Source organism: Danio rerio, chromosome 9 (genome assembly GCF_049306965.1).
Source record: "Danio rerio strain Tuebingen ecotype United States chromosome 9, GRCz12tu, whole genome shotgun sequence".
In the NCBI taxonomy this organism is placed as follows: domain Eukaryota; kingdom Metazoa; phylum Chordata; class Actinopteri; order Cypriniformes; family Danionidae; genus Danio; species Danio rerio.
The window spans coordinates 12,799,342-12,813,527 of NC_133184.1; the positions used below are offsets into that span (position 1 = coordinate 12,799,342).

General features: G+C 36.2%; 2 protein-coding genes across 6 annotated transcripts in view; both read right to left on the minus strand.

The window, feature by feature from the left end:
• Positions 1-622: 622 nt before the first annotated feature.
• On the minus strand, positions 623-4,444 carry pttg1ipb (PTTG1 interacting protein b). 2 transcript variants are annotated; one of them, NM_001005941.1, is made up of 7 exons: positions 4,271-4,444; positions 3,276-3,328; positions 3,028-3,136; positions 2,182-2,284; positions 1,496-1,564; positions 1,325-1,371; positions 623-1,173 (listed from the first exon to the last, which is right to left on the minus strand). In NM_001005941.1, the coding sequence occupies exons 1-7, from the start codon at positions 4,362-4,364 to the stop codon at positions 1,130-1,132; spliced, it is 519 nt and encodes a 172-aa protein (NP_001005941.1). In that variant the 5' UTR covers positions 4,365-4,444; the 3' UTR covers positions 623-1,129. The 2 variants fall into 2 exon arrangements, with proteins under 2 accessions (NP_001005941.1, XP_005167536.1); XM_005167479.6 differs by having other exon boundaries at positions 1,496-1,561; positions 4,271-4,414.
• Positions 4,445-6,721: 2,277 nt separating this feature from the next.
• Positions 6,722-14,186, minus strand: part of myo10l3 (myosin X, like 3) — a 151,009-nt gene continuing 143,544 nt past the window's right edge. For 3 of the 4 annotated variants that reach the window (XM_017357764.3, XM_009304521.4, XM_009304520.4), the window contains 5 exons: positions 13,815-13,951; positions 13,571-13,691; positions 12,702-13,160; positions 9,998-10,189; positions 6,722-9,805 (listed from right to left, as the gene is read on the minus strand). In XM_017357764.3, coding sequence (XP_017213253.1) covers positions 9,701-9,805; positions 9,998-10,189; positions 12,702-13,160; positions 13,571-13,691; positions 13,815-13,951 — 1,014 coding nt within the window. In that variant the 3' untranslated portion in view covers positions 6,722-9,700. Of the gene's footprint in view, positions 9,806-9,997; positions 10,190-12,375; positions 12,427-12,701; positions 13,161-13,570; positions 13,692-13,814; positions 13,952-14,186 lie in introns of those variants that run through there. The other variant, XM_068223556.1, reaches the window with a different exon arrangement.

Here is a 14,186-nt window from a genome sequence, read left to right on the forward strand (position 1 = left end):
CATATACACAGTTAAAGTCAAAATTATTAGACCCCCTTGGAATTTTTTTTCTTTTTTTTTTTTTTAATATTTCCCAAATTATCTTTAACAGAGCAATGAACTTTTAACAGTATGTCAGATAGTATTTTTTCTTCTCTTGATTTATTTCAGCAAGAATAAAATCAGATATTGTTTTAAAACCCATTTTAAGGACAAAATTATTCGCCTCTTTAAGCTATATATTTTTTCGATAGTCTACAGAAAAAAAAAACATCTAAATACAATGACTTGCCTAATTACTTTAACCTGCTTAGTTAACCTAATTAACCTAGTTAAGCCTTAAAATGTCACTTTAAGCTGTACAGAAGTGTCTTAAAAAAGATCTAGTCAAATATTATTAACTGTCATAATAGCAAAGATAAAATAAATCAGTTATTAGAAATGAGTTATTAAAACTATCATGTTTAGAAATGTGTTGAAAAAAATCTGCTCACCGTTAAACAGAAATCAGCGGAGGGGGGCAAATAATTCAGGGGTGCTAATAATTCTGACTTCAACTGTATATCTTAAAAAGTATTTTGAATACACTCACAAACATCTGCTCTGATAACTCCTCAAAAAAAACAACAACAATTTTACAGTGTTCACTTTTAAAATGTATTTTTCAAGTTTATTCGACTTTGAAAGGTGCACAAAACAAATCACAAAACAAATCAAGTCTTTGGCGATAAGCTAGAGATTAAAACATTCAATGCAACATTATATCAAAATGCCAAAAAAGTAGTATTAAATCAATTTCACTTAAGCATGTATGAAAATGTGAAAAGAGAAAATCTTTGAACAAAATGGTTTTCTATTGAAGTCCTTAATAATTAAGCTTATTAGTTTGAGGAAAATAAAGGTAGCTTTCAGTGTTGCTGTAGTATTACATTTATGTTGTCAATTTATGTGGATGCTTAGTTTGATTTGCAAAAGTCATCATTACCCTTCAATCTAAAGGCTTCAATAAATACAAAAAATATTTTTGTGGTTTGCTTATAGATTTGATAAATATACAGGTATGACTGAATCAAATTTGCTCTTCAAAAAAGGAGTGCTGAAGAGTTGAGTTTAAAATAGAAGACAACAGCTGAGCATCATCACAAGCTGCCTAGCTGTTCTCAAATCTGGAGTACTGGTTATCCTTCTTCAAACCTAATAAACAAGACAAGCAAAGAGAGAAAACTCTAAAATACAACACAATATGAGTCACTAATATAAATACAGCATAAATAATTATTAATTTAAAGGATATTAGTATTTATTTTTTTTAGGTTTGTTATTTACAACGCAAGGCAAATCTTACCATATTTCAATCGCATTTCATCATGTCTCTGCTTCATCTCTGCTTTCCTGCAAAAAAGGAAAAGTGTTTTTTTATATATTCATCAAGTTAACACTGTGGACAAGGAAATTTCTAAAATAAAATAATAATAATCAATTGTGTGCATTTAGGTTACCCTAAAGCACATCATACCTCTCCTCATGACGAAACTTTCTCAGACTAGCTTGATTCTCCATTCGCTCCTCACTCCTTTTAGACCTGCTAAATTATAACACAAAAATACAAAATACTTTTTATTAATTCGTTTCCGATAGGCTATATAGGCTATATGTGCTCCAATGTTCTAGTAAACAGGTTTTTAACAATTCATAGCAGCAAAATTTTATACAGTCCACAGCAGAAATTAATAGACTCATCTGAAAAGAAACGCCAGAAAAAAAGTCCCCTAGAGTTAAACAGTTGAGTTATGCCATTTTTGTATCCATTCAGCCAATTTCTGGGTTTGACAAAAGCACTTTTAGCTTAGCTTAGCATAAATCAATGTACTAGATTAGACCATTAGCAGCTAGCTAAAAAAAAAAAATGAAAAAGAGTTTTGAAGTTTAACTCTTTTGTTGTTCCTTAATGTACAAGACTGACAGAAAATGAAAAGTTGCTTTTTTATAAAGTACCTGAAAATAGTCCCTACAGTAGGTAAAGTAAAGTAACAGTGTTGCATAATATTATTGCGGATGCTGCAGCCATGGGACGGCAAAGTTCTTGAAAATTAAATTAGGCACTTTAATTTTTGAATGTAATATGCTTTTAAGGTATATACAGATTAAACTCTTAAAGTATTACCTGATGATCAATCTTGTGTGTGTTGGTTTGCAACCTACCCAATGTTTTCACATTTACAGCAGCAGAAACAGCAGACGAATATGGCGATGACAATCACTCCCGCGATCACAGAGATAGTAATGATGAGAATCTGGAAATTCACTGTTAAACACACAACACAAAGCTTATGAGATCATTTACATCCACAATTTACAACATGTACAGTAGGTTCAGATGGTTAAACTGGCTGACACATTTTATAAGAGTGCAAATGGCGCTAAATGTAGTAAAGTGACATTCAGGAATGTAAAGCTACCATGAATTACGAATATGATGTACAATATGAAACTGTTATTGCTTCAACAGTTATGCAGCTACACAAATTATCCTCTTCCTTATCTTTCTTTTTATGCAAAGGGATTGTAAAACAATGAGAAAAGAGGAATGTGAATGGTATAGCTTTATAATAGTTCACCCAAAAATTACAATTTGCTGAGGACAAGTTAAGGGAACAGTTCACCAAAAAAAAAAAAAATAATAATAAAAAATAAAAATAATAATAATAATAATAATAATAATAATTAAATCCTTTTTGACTCACCCTCATATGGATACAAACCTTTATGAGTTTCGGTCTTCTGTTAAACACAAAAGAAGATATTTTGAAGAAAGCTGGTAACCTGTAACCACTGACTTCCATAGTAAGAAAAACAAATACTACAGATGTCAATGATTAGTTTTCTTTTTTGTTTTTAATAGAAGACAGAAACACAAACAGGATTGTGATGGTAAATTAATGATGACAGACTTTTTTTAAAAATTATTTTTGGCTGAACTATCCATTTAATGAACAATATATTTTCATTTTGGGTGCTACACATTTCGTATGTAATTGTCAGTCTTACTCCAACACAGTCCCCATCGTGCATCTGAAAGTGGACAAACACTATGAGAGGGCAGAACGCTGTTCACTGGATAGTCAATGCATTTCTGGCTTGAGATGCACCACAAACACTGAAATAAAGTGATTAAACACAACCGTTACATACAGTTTATATCTCACTAATGCTGTCTATTTATAAAATATGGATTTAGAAATCTGGTGACCACAACTGTTATCAGCTATCAACAATTACCAACTGAAAATTCTTACCGAAACAATCTTCAAACAATCTTCACAAGTTGTGTTGGATTTTATAGTGCAGTCTGTGAAAAGGACACATTTATAAGAGCAGGGATAAAGCTGATGTTGGTTAGTTTAATTATGTTAACAAATGAATATTTTCAGTCAAGTTTACAGATTTTAAAATATAAAATTTGTGCAATGTTATGACTTCTAATACAATTACTGTAATTGTTTTTTATAATAAAAGAATGACTTTTTGTGCAAATTGACTAAAATTTGCATGTTCACAAGAAGTTTTACTATAAAAACTATGGTTGTAGCAAAACCATGGTTGTGGTTTCCTTGTTTATTCCTTGTTTAACATTGTATCATGTTTTTTTTTTATATAGTAAACGGGTAATTTTCACAACGGATCTGCTTGTATGAAGAAAAGCAGTACTATTTTTTATATTTTCCCCGACCTTTCATGACACAAAGTATTACTTTGTTATAGTCTGTCATATGATTTAAACAAGGCACTCACGAGTCTCTGCGAAACAGCAGGGCATATGCAAAGCACATTCAAATAAGCACAAAAAAGCCAGTTGGTCAAGTTTAAGTTTTTAAACAGATTAAAAAATCTAACAAAAACACTGAAATTAAGTCAGTCATATAAAAAAAAACAATTTCATTGATCAGCGAGATTTGTTTTACTGAGCCACACGCTCTACAAGTGAAGTTAAAATGTCGTCAAACTGTCACTTATTAAACATTATTGTGTTTCCAAGAAAATGTAGACGACTTGCTGGACAATTAATTCACGAAAAGCGTTCTGGTTAGACAAACGGACAGTGGCTGTGTCAAAACCTTGCAAGAGCACTACCTAGACGGCATTTTAGGCATGAGGTGCGCTTTTTCCAAACCGAACCGACTGAGTGAACTAAACCAAAGCCAAAAATTCTTTCCGAGTATTAAAACACGGCCAATGTTTTTGTCAAATCTGCGGTAAGGTTGTAAACACATAGCTGTGTGGTTATACTTACTTGTTACTGGACTTTTGGCCGTCTGAGCAACAACCACCGAAAAAGTGAAGACAAAGAAAACAAAAGAGAGTAAAAAAGTCCGTGTTTGGATCATGTTGGCAAACGCAGCAGACCTATGTTGTTTTCAGCCCTGTGGTCGGTCATGTGTTTTCTGCTGGAAGTTGGGAATTAAACGGAGACTTAGGACCTCCCAGTTTCAAATAACGTTAGTGGTTTGTGGTTTACAGCAGGGTTTGGCAGTGATTGCTTGTGCTTTTGAAAAAATAATAATTTTGATAAATATTAGCCTATATACAAACACAAATATGAAAAAATAAACATTCTTATTAAAAGTAAAAAAAAAGTATGTAATAATTTTTTTCCAGGCAAATATCTCAGCATCGAAATAGTTGGAGGTTTACAACAAAATGTGTCGGTTATTGACTGTTTTTGAAAAAAAGAAAGAAAAAAAAAAGAAAATTGGCCTTCGATCGACCAATATGGAAAAATGTTTTATTTAAAAATGAAGAAGGAAAAAAAAAAAAACAATCTTGATCTATTAAAACAAGGGAAAGATCAAACAAGAACCTACGGTTTGGTTTACAGCAGGATTTGGCAGTGATTGGTTGTTGTTTTAAAAATGTACACGTTTAATAATGTTTTTAAATACAAACACAAACATGAAAAAAAAAACTTTTTTATTGAAAGTACAAAAAAAATAAAAAAACTTGACCTTTTTAAGCATCCAACTTTGATATAACTAACTAACTAAAATGTAAATAAGCATACATCTACTTCTAAATATCATACATTGACACATTTGTAAAAATTAAACTGGTTTTTAGGACCCTGCCACGACAAGTACTTTGACTACTCATTTATCATAAAGATTAGAATGGTTTTTAAAATATTTATAAAAAAAAAAATGAATAATTTGTAGTAAACAACACAAAGTGTAGGGTGTCACGATGGTGCAGTGGGTAGCACAATCGTCTCACAGCAAGAAGGTTGGTTTGAGCCCCGGCTGGGTTTATAGGCATTTCTTTGTGGAGTTTGCATGTTCTCCATGGGTTTCCTCCGAAAGAGTCCAAAGACATGCACTGAATTGAATAAGCTAAATTGTCTGTAGTGTATGTGTATGAATGCAGGAGTGTACAGGTGTTTCCCAGTGTTGGGTTGCAGCTAAAAGGGTATCTGCTGCGTAAAACATGTGCTGTAAAGTTGGTGGTTCATTCCACTGTGGTGACCCCTAATTAATAAAGGGACTAAGCCAAAAAGAAAATGAATGAATGAACACAAAGTGTATTAAACATTAAATTATGTCTCACGTCCTAAAAAAGAATAAACTTTATTATTGGATCATAATTTTCGTTATGGCTGGCCTATATCATATTTGATATGCCTTCAAGAATAGTAATATATGAATAATAAGTGACTAATAAGTGATAACTTAAATATTAATGTAAAATTAGTTCATTAGATTTATATAAAACATTCATTCATTCGTTTTCCTTTTCTTAGTCCCTTCATTCGTCAAAGGTCGCCAAAGCAGAATAAATCAACTATCCAGCATATGTTTGACATAGCAAATGTCCTTACAGCTACAACCTCCGTACAGGGAAACATACACACTTATTCACATTCATACAGTGTATTCAATTCACCTATTCCACGTCTTTGAACAGTAGACAAAACCGGAGCACATGGAGGAAACCCATGCATGGGGAGAACATGCAAACTCTACACAGAATTGCCAACTGACCCAGCCGGCACTCGAACCAGCAACCTTTTTGCTGTGAGACGATAGTGCTAACCACTGAGCCACCATGTCACCCTTATAAAAATTATGATCTATTCAATTTAAAAACCAAGAATTGGGGTGAATCAATAAATTAGGGAAAATTGTCACCTTGGATTTATAAGGTTCTGCGTTCTGATTGATTTTGAGATATTGAGCTTCAAAGTTTTTGCATTCCATAGTAAACAGTATGTTTGTAACATTTGTCTTTTTAAATAAAAAGTCTTAAAATGTAAACGACTTATATATAAAAAAACATTCAAAGGTTGTTTTTTTTATAAGAATATGTGAATAACTCAATTTTGACAAAAATGTCAGATAGAACCTTATAATTCTAGGGTGACGAAATGTATTGCCATTTTAGTCAATACAACCACAGTGTTAAAACTGTAAATGAAAGTTTTGGAGTATGATTACATAATCCGGATTACATTTAATCAATTTCTACCCAGCACTGTTGATACTATTTGTTAATCTCTATACTTTATATAACTAAGTTGAACAAAAATAAACTCGAATGATTACGAAAAACATTCTTACAAGGTTAACTTAGGAAAAATAAATAGCTGCGTTTTGCAGTAATCAAATTGTATCATGTGCATGCAATTGTGTAAAAGCAAAGGACTCAAAACCTAAGGTCATTCAATAACACTTTAAAATAACCCACACTAATCTGGCGTTGAAATAATTTATTAAGTATTTTGTAAATCCAGTTACAAATAACAAACAAAAAAACATTTGATTTTCATCCTCTACACAGGTTGAATTTTTCTGACCCTAATGATGATGGGATGCACTCTGACAATGAACTGACCAGCAGCTCATCGGATATATTAATGGAGCAATAATGAACTTCGAATGAGGTTGTGGTACCACAATAAAGAGTCTCTGATACCACAGTAACATCCTCCATTCATATTATCACTGTGTGTTATGTCACCAATGTAGAGAATCTAAACACAACATGCCATCAACATCACCATCCATACATTAACACTATAACACTGAATAAATACCCAGGCCACCCATAATTATTCACTCTCTTTTAGGCACACAAAAACATCCTTCACTTACAAGCATGTAGGCTTCCTTGAAGAAAAAACAGACATTCTTAACCACCTTATAAAAAGGCAAACATATTTCAAACATCTCTTAAAAAAGGTTTCGCTAATAAACTAAAATGCATATATCTGTCTTGAAATAAGGAATTTTCAACTGACCTACTGTGTGAAAGAACACAAGGAGAGTCACAGCTTTTCTGCAGATATCAGTACAGTAGTAATTCTCATCAGATCTTGTTGCTGTAACAAACGCAACACTGCACTGATTGAAATATTGAAATATTGCTTATGTCTTTATCCTGTACCTGAGCTTAACCCAGAAAACACCAATCACACAGAAAGCATTTTCCCATTGGTCTTCTATGTAAAAACAAGATGGATACAAGTTTAAAAAGTTCTCAAGACCTCACTTTCTTTCACTTTCCACTATCCTGTGTTGACCATTTTTTGACAGCAAAAGGCTGAAAAGGAGAAACCGAATCCTCTGCTGAACAATGTAAACACAGCACAGTAGAATGTGAAAATGCCAATGGGAAAACCTCATTCGGGTCATGGCACCACCGCAGCCCCTCCAGTTCTACTTGCCAAAATCAAAACAGGATTGGAAGAGGACATCCCACTAAAGAATGCTAAAGACTGCATCGTCTAACATCAACAGTTAGTGTGTATTTCAAAGCTAGAGGAGTGAGGTTTACCTGCATACACTGTGAATCTCATTCCTTTCCGGGTCACGGCACCAACACAACTCCTCTGGTTGTACTTGTACTCGAGTGGGTTTTAGACAATGGGCACACTATCAAAGAACACTAGTGCTGAGTTCAGACGGCATGATTTTAGCTCCGATATTGACTCGCTGACAGATTTTGAGAAGTCGCAGACAAATGCCTGAAATCACAGGCAAATCTATGCTTGTTCATGTGAGTAACAATTACTATCAAAAACTCAATCTGAGAGAGGCAATGAGTCGCCGACACGTGTAAGATATTTGACATGCTAAATATCTGGAGCTGTTGGCGATTCAAACTCATGCCATGTGAAATGTGTTCTACATCGGCGATCACCTACAACCAATGAGAGAGCAGCATTCCACTAGTATGGGTATCTGCAGGCAAGTGGGTAGTTTGGGGAGAAGTTAAAAGGGCTTCTATTGGGTCTATTTGGACACAAAGAATGGAGGAAAAGCTAGTGGAAATTTGGCTGGAGCACCTGTGTCTGTTTGACGTGTCATTGAGCAATTGCTAATTCACTTCAAAAGCCAGGTGAGCAAAATAAGTAGATTTTCTACCCCACTAAATGCTTCTTTCGTAATATGTAGTTAATAACAAGAGATAGATGACCTTGAGTTGTTTCCATGTCACTTCTTGTGAGTGCTTGGTTGTGAGACATAGTTTGTTGACTGAGACAAAGTTGTCAGTGATTCTTCTATTGTAATGCGGTGTGAAACCCCCTGTCGTCGATCCATCTTGCAGTGTAAACTCAGCAGCAATAGAACAATAACCCAGATGGTCATGTAATCTATTAAATCATGCAGTCTGAACTCGGCATAAAGGCCACTGCCTGTAACATCAATTGCTAATGGGTCTTTTGATGTGATTGAGGTTAGCTACATAGCTCTCACTAGCTCGCCTCATACCATAGACACACTTAAACCTCACTTCCATCTGGGTCACAGCACCAGCACATCCCAATTCTTGAATGGCAGGTGGACACTACCAAAGGACACTAAGTCTCTAGCGTAATTCGCTAGCAAGGCTTTTGAAGACAGAGAAATTAGATTTATCTGCAAAACTAACTAGCCTCTGTTACACCAACATCCCCCCGCCATATCTCCAGTGCATGTTTACACTGAAAACAATGGAACTGCACCACAGTGGAATGCAAAAGCACAGAGAACACACAGTTGAAAACGGCAAGACGTAAAGGCAGAAAAACATTTCATCATTCTCTCAACCTTAGGAACCTGAGCGAAGGTTCAGTAACAGATTAACAGAAAGCCGTCTAAATGACGCAAATCTGCACAGAGCAGCCCTTGTGTGGAGTAAGGCAAACGGACAAGTTTTAACATGGCTGTTGACACTTTCGACGTGTGCAATCACTTTAGGCTATTAGTCTTTGAAAGCTCTCAACATAACATTGTTTCGTGTGTAACATTTAAGAACCTGTTTTGATCTGGTCACTGCAAAGAGCAACTAATAATCAGAAAACCAGGAGCACAAGAAGCATTCGGGACTTTGAGGTATTGCAATAAACATCTGCTGGTTAACTAGCTTTGAGAAGCATACTAATCAGATATTACTGGATAAAAGAACAAGTGCTGTGATGATTGACAGGACATTCTGTTGACATCCCGCCCCTTAGCGGAATCTCATTGGTCCAATATCCACATTCCACATAACTGCATATTAAATGTCAGATATAATAAGTTGGTAAAGGGGTGGTTGTCTACACACATGCAGATGTCTAAAAGTTTGCCTTCTCATTGGTTCCAGTATCATAATTGTATATTCGCCAATCCACATCCCTCCAGTTGAGTTCCTTTCCATCAGTCCGAAGGAAATCCATCTTGTCCTTGCTGTAATTGGTCAGCACTCATCACCTGATCCAGTTGCTCCCAAAGCTGGCCACTGATCTGACACTGCATCGTTTCTTAACAATCATGTTGATGTAGGCTTTCATTATTTTGGTTATCTCTCCAACCTGAGAAGAACAAAAATAGTTTATTTACGATGAAGGAAACTAAAGAAAACCTTTTTGCGTACTTAACTTTAAATGGCGGGACTGAAATTTCACAGGTTTCTTAGCTTTGGATAAAAAAAAAATCTTAGCTTTGGATGTCCATGATGTGAAATGAACTATGACAAAATGTTTACTTTAAAACAATCTGCTTACCTGAGGTGTCTCAAAGAACATGTCTCTCCCGTCCACTGTGATCTTGTATGTACTAGCGTGAGGAGCACCAAAGAAGACAATGTGCTCATAAGGGAAGGTCTCCAGGGGTTTGGCCTCTCCTCTTTTATACACAGACACGTTCTCAGCACTGACGCTGAGCCAGAGATCATGAGGGAAACCACCTTCTTTACACTGCACACAGAATAAAGATTAGACTATTAATTGTCAGATTAGACCAGATACTATACTATACAGATCTTTCAATAAGATGCTAGTTAAAATTCAACCCCCTACACCTCATTCCCATCTGTGTCATAGTCCTAATGTAAACCCTTTAGTTCTACTCCTCCCAATTGAGATTCAGTCCAGCATGTGGGTTGAGAGCACTAACAAGGATGCTAAAGGCTGTAGCCTATAGCATGAGTTGCTGACTCACCTTTTTAGACCAGGAGAGGGAGGATTACCTGTACAACTCTTACTAAAATGCCTCCAATACACTCACTTCCCTAAAAACTCTGGGTCAAAGCAAGAATGGAGAAAGAGATTTACCTGTGGAACTCTTTCTTGCTGGACACTTCCCTCTCTACCATCTGGGTCACGACACCAACCATATAACCCCCCTTTAGCTCTACTCTCTTCTTCCCAATTGGGATTTAAAATGGCTCTCTTGAATGTGAGCTGGACACCCTAACATGGATTTAAAGAGCACTACATTTAGCTTGAGTCGCTAGTTTTCTTCTTGAGGCCAGTAGAGGTTTAAATGCACTGTAACATATTGTAACCTGCATTCTGGAGATAAACATTCCATTTAACATTCCAGAAAACAATCTGGGTGAATCGCCAGGACAATAAAATCACTTGGTGACGAAAAGTCTGGCTTGGTAATCCCTTGGTGACATGTTAACAAGTCTGGGAGACTTCACAGAACCACTCTCTGCCTACTTCAAAAGAACGTGACAGATAAGATAAGAAAAGGAAAAAAAACTCTTTAGCCAACATTCTGCTCACAGACAAGACATTCCTCAAAATTAAACAAAGACATTTATAACCCAAATCTCTTGTTTAATTTCATTTAACTTTTGTAATGTGTACAATACCTGATATAGACTATACACCTTCACGCTTGCAGGCCTTTTTAAAAGCATCAAGGATGTAAGGATATGGGAACTATGTGATGTACTTGTAGAGTGTTTGGTGTCAATAGAATGCCCTCGACATTTTTTAACACATGATGCATAGATCGAGACCATAACTCGCATTGTTTTATTCTTTAAAGCCCTGTATTAAATGCCTGTCCGCATGCTTTAGGCGAGCGCTCAAATTTGCATACGCGCAGCCCAGAGACAAAGGAAGGTTCGCGCGCAAACTTTCCCCTGAAATCATTGGTCAGAATGCTGTACGGGTTGTCACGTGACCCGCAGGTATAAGCACACTTTCCCCCAAACATCTGGGCAGAAAGAGAACTTCCCAAAAAGGAACATCATTGACGGTGGCCCTCGGGCCACACGTGGCTTTCTAAGCCGCATGGACTTTTTCCCGCCACGCTTTCTTTATTTTCCGGTAAAGTAAATTCAGTTTAAAGTTTGCGATCGTGTTCGTCCGAACTGCATTACAAACTCCACGCATCAAAGGACATCAAGAGTAGTTTCATCACGACGGAAGAGAGACGCATAAGAGAGACCTCCAGACATGAAAAACCAGGTGATTTTAGTTATGCGATTAAGCTGTGCCCCTTTTTATCAAAAAGGTGTTTTTTATAACCTTGGTGGTCCTTAATGGTGCGGGTGGAACTGAAAGTTTTGTCACTCTTTTATCTGAAATCTCTATCTCCTCGCTTTACTATTTCTCTTTGTTGTTACACGTTCTATAGACCCGATATCTCCGCGTGGTTTACCTTTGTTCTGTGTTAAATGTATGTTTGTGCGTTTGTTTGTTCGTTACGTCTGACTAGTCAATAAATTCCATTATAATCAAATGAATTGTATTGTTTGCCTCACGAGAAAATGTCACTGAAATACAGATTCCCCTGCCTAGCTATTATAAGTTGTTTAAAACTTTTGAATGATTAATCTACTTCACAAGAAGTAGCAATTAAATTCCCTTTTTCTAAATGAATAGATTACAGTGTCCGCTCGGAAGAGCGGCGGCTCTGCTTGTGTTCGTTTGGTCAAATTGACAATAAATTGATCCGGAATATTAATGATTAATAATAATTCGTTATTGTTGATAATTAATATTCATAATCTGGGAATCCGCTCGGTCGCGCGAGCATGATCATTTACAATCATATGTTTGTTTGACCAAACTGACTGAAGCTTAAGCCGGAATATTAATAATTAAGAATAAACCGTTATTGTTGATTATTAATATTCATAAAATGAGCTAATTTCATGCTACAGCACAGCCATTAAAAGTTTGCCTTCTTTACACTCACCCATCTAAACCTCACTGATCTGGGTCACGGCACCAGTGTAAACCCTCCAGTTCTACTCTCTTCACTTAAGATCAGGATTCAAACTGGCATCTCTAGTGTCAAATTTTTTTGTATCAAACACTAGCAAACCTCGTGAGACTACAGGAGTTATCTGGATACTATTTGTATATTTAAAACACACTCTAATGCTAAATGTTATGGCACTTTTGGCCTTTTTTGAGCGTTAAGTAGAACCCCCACATATTCTAATATTTTATCTACAATGCTTACCTCTACATCAAACAGCGTTGACCCATACCCAGGCCACTCTTTGATGATGTTCATGTATTTGACCATGGCTTGATGCTGATCCAGGCCATGCAGCCGACTCCATTTTTCCATAATACTGGCTCTGGTGGCTGAAGTCTCTTCCTTGATCCACATTTCCAGCATTTGTTCCTCCTGCATACTGCGCTGCTTCTTCATGGTGCCGGTCTTCAGCCCCCGCCTCAGAGTGCCATCCAGGAAGCTCGTCCTCCTCCTTTCTAGGGTTTGTCCCGATCCAGCTGCACCTCCTACTTTGGTGAATTGAAGTATGCGGCTGCGCAGACAACCAGTGGGGTAGATGCTGTCCAAGCTCCAGTTGACCCGTGACACATCCCCATACAGGTACTGCAGACGTAAAGCAGCAAGGTGCTGGAGGGTGTCCTCATGCGCAGGGAAATGACCGCTTATTAAACTTTCATGAGCCTGGAAAGATTAAGGAGAACAAGAATTACACTTTACTTTCTCTAAAATCTGAAAGATATGCGTTTTTCCACGGATTATACATCTGTATGGTCTAATTTGGAGTACAAAGGTGAAGTAAATAGTACAAAGTTGAAATGTGAGCATTGTTAGCATGGTTTAGCTAAGCTTCTAAAGACTGTCAGTATACAAATGAGTTTAATGCAAATCCATATGGAACTCAGACAAGTTAAGCAAGAGTGCAACAAATAGTATTACAAAAGTCTGTTAAAACATTGAAAATTATTCTTTACTCAGAATCCAGTCTTGTAATAGCTAACTAAAGCTTTTTAATTGTATTTCAAATAAAGGGATGAATATGAAACACAACGTCTAGATTCTCCAAGTATAACTAACTGAATTAAATTACTGACCTGCTCAAACATGAAGACAAACTCCACTCCTTCCTTGGGCATGCTCTCCACATCCAAGAAACAATACAGTTTGAAGTACAACTTCCATGGGCCGTCTTCCTCCAGCTCACTTCCTGTCAGCCTAAAAACAATCACAATGAAAAACATTTATTTCTGTGTGCAGTTAATTATTGGTGCATTATTCCTTTAATAACAACACATGCACTTTCTGTGAGTGAATAGATGCAGCTTGGTGAAATTTTACCTCTCGAACTTAGCCAGCACATCTGCCACAATCACCCTGCTCTCCACGGCACGGTCGATGGTATTGTTATGCTCGAACAAAGCAAACATGTTCCTGCTGTCCTCCATAGCCAAGCCTCGGATTAGTTTCTCTACCACCTACACAAAAAAAATGAGATAAAACATTTTTGCATGAGCCATCTAGTCAAGATTTGTTGATCCACAGGGGTTTCTGTTCTCTGTAGATCACATTTCCCCCTTAAATGTGTGTTATAATTGTATAAATGAATGCAGTTACTTTAATGATTTCATTTGTCTGCAAAATTATGCAATTCTGAGTTAGCTAATATGTGTTTTCTCTCTTAATGAAACTTTTTTTTTTTTTTTTTGGAAT

Excerpts from the sequence above, each read along its gene's own strand:
- pttg1ipb (NM_001005941.1), bottom strand. The coding sequence starts at position 4,364 with ATGATCCAAACACGGACTTTTTTACTCTCTTTTGTTTTCTTTGTCTTC. Across the intron at positions 3,137-3,275 it reads ATTGTTTGAAGATTGTTTCG|TGTTTGTGGTGCATCTCAAG; the intron begins GTAAGAATTTTC and ends ACTTTATTTCAG. Across the intron at positions 1,174-1,324 it reads TGAAATGCGATTGAAATATG|GTTTGAAGAAGGATAACCAG; the intron begins GTAAGATTTGCC and ends CTTGTTTATTAG.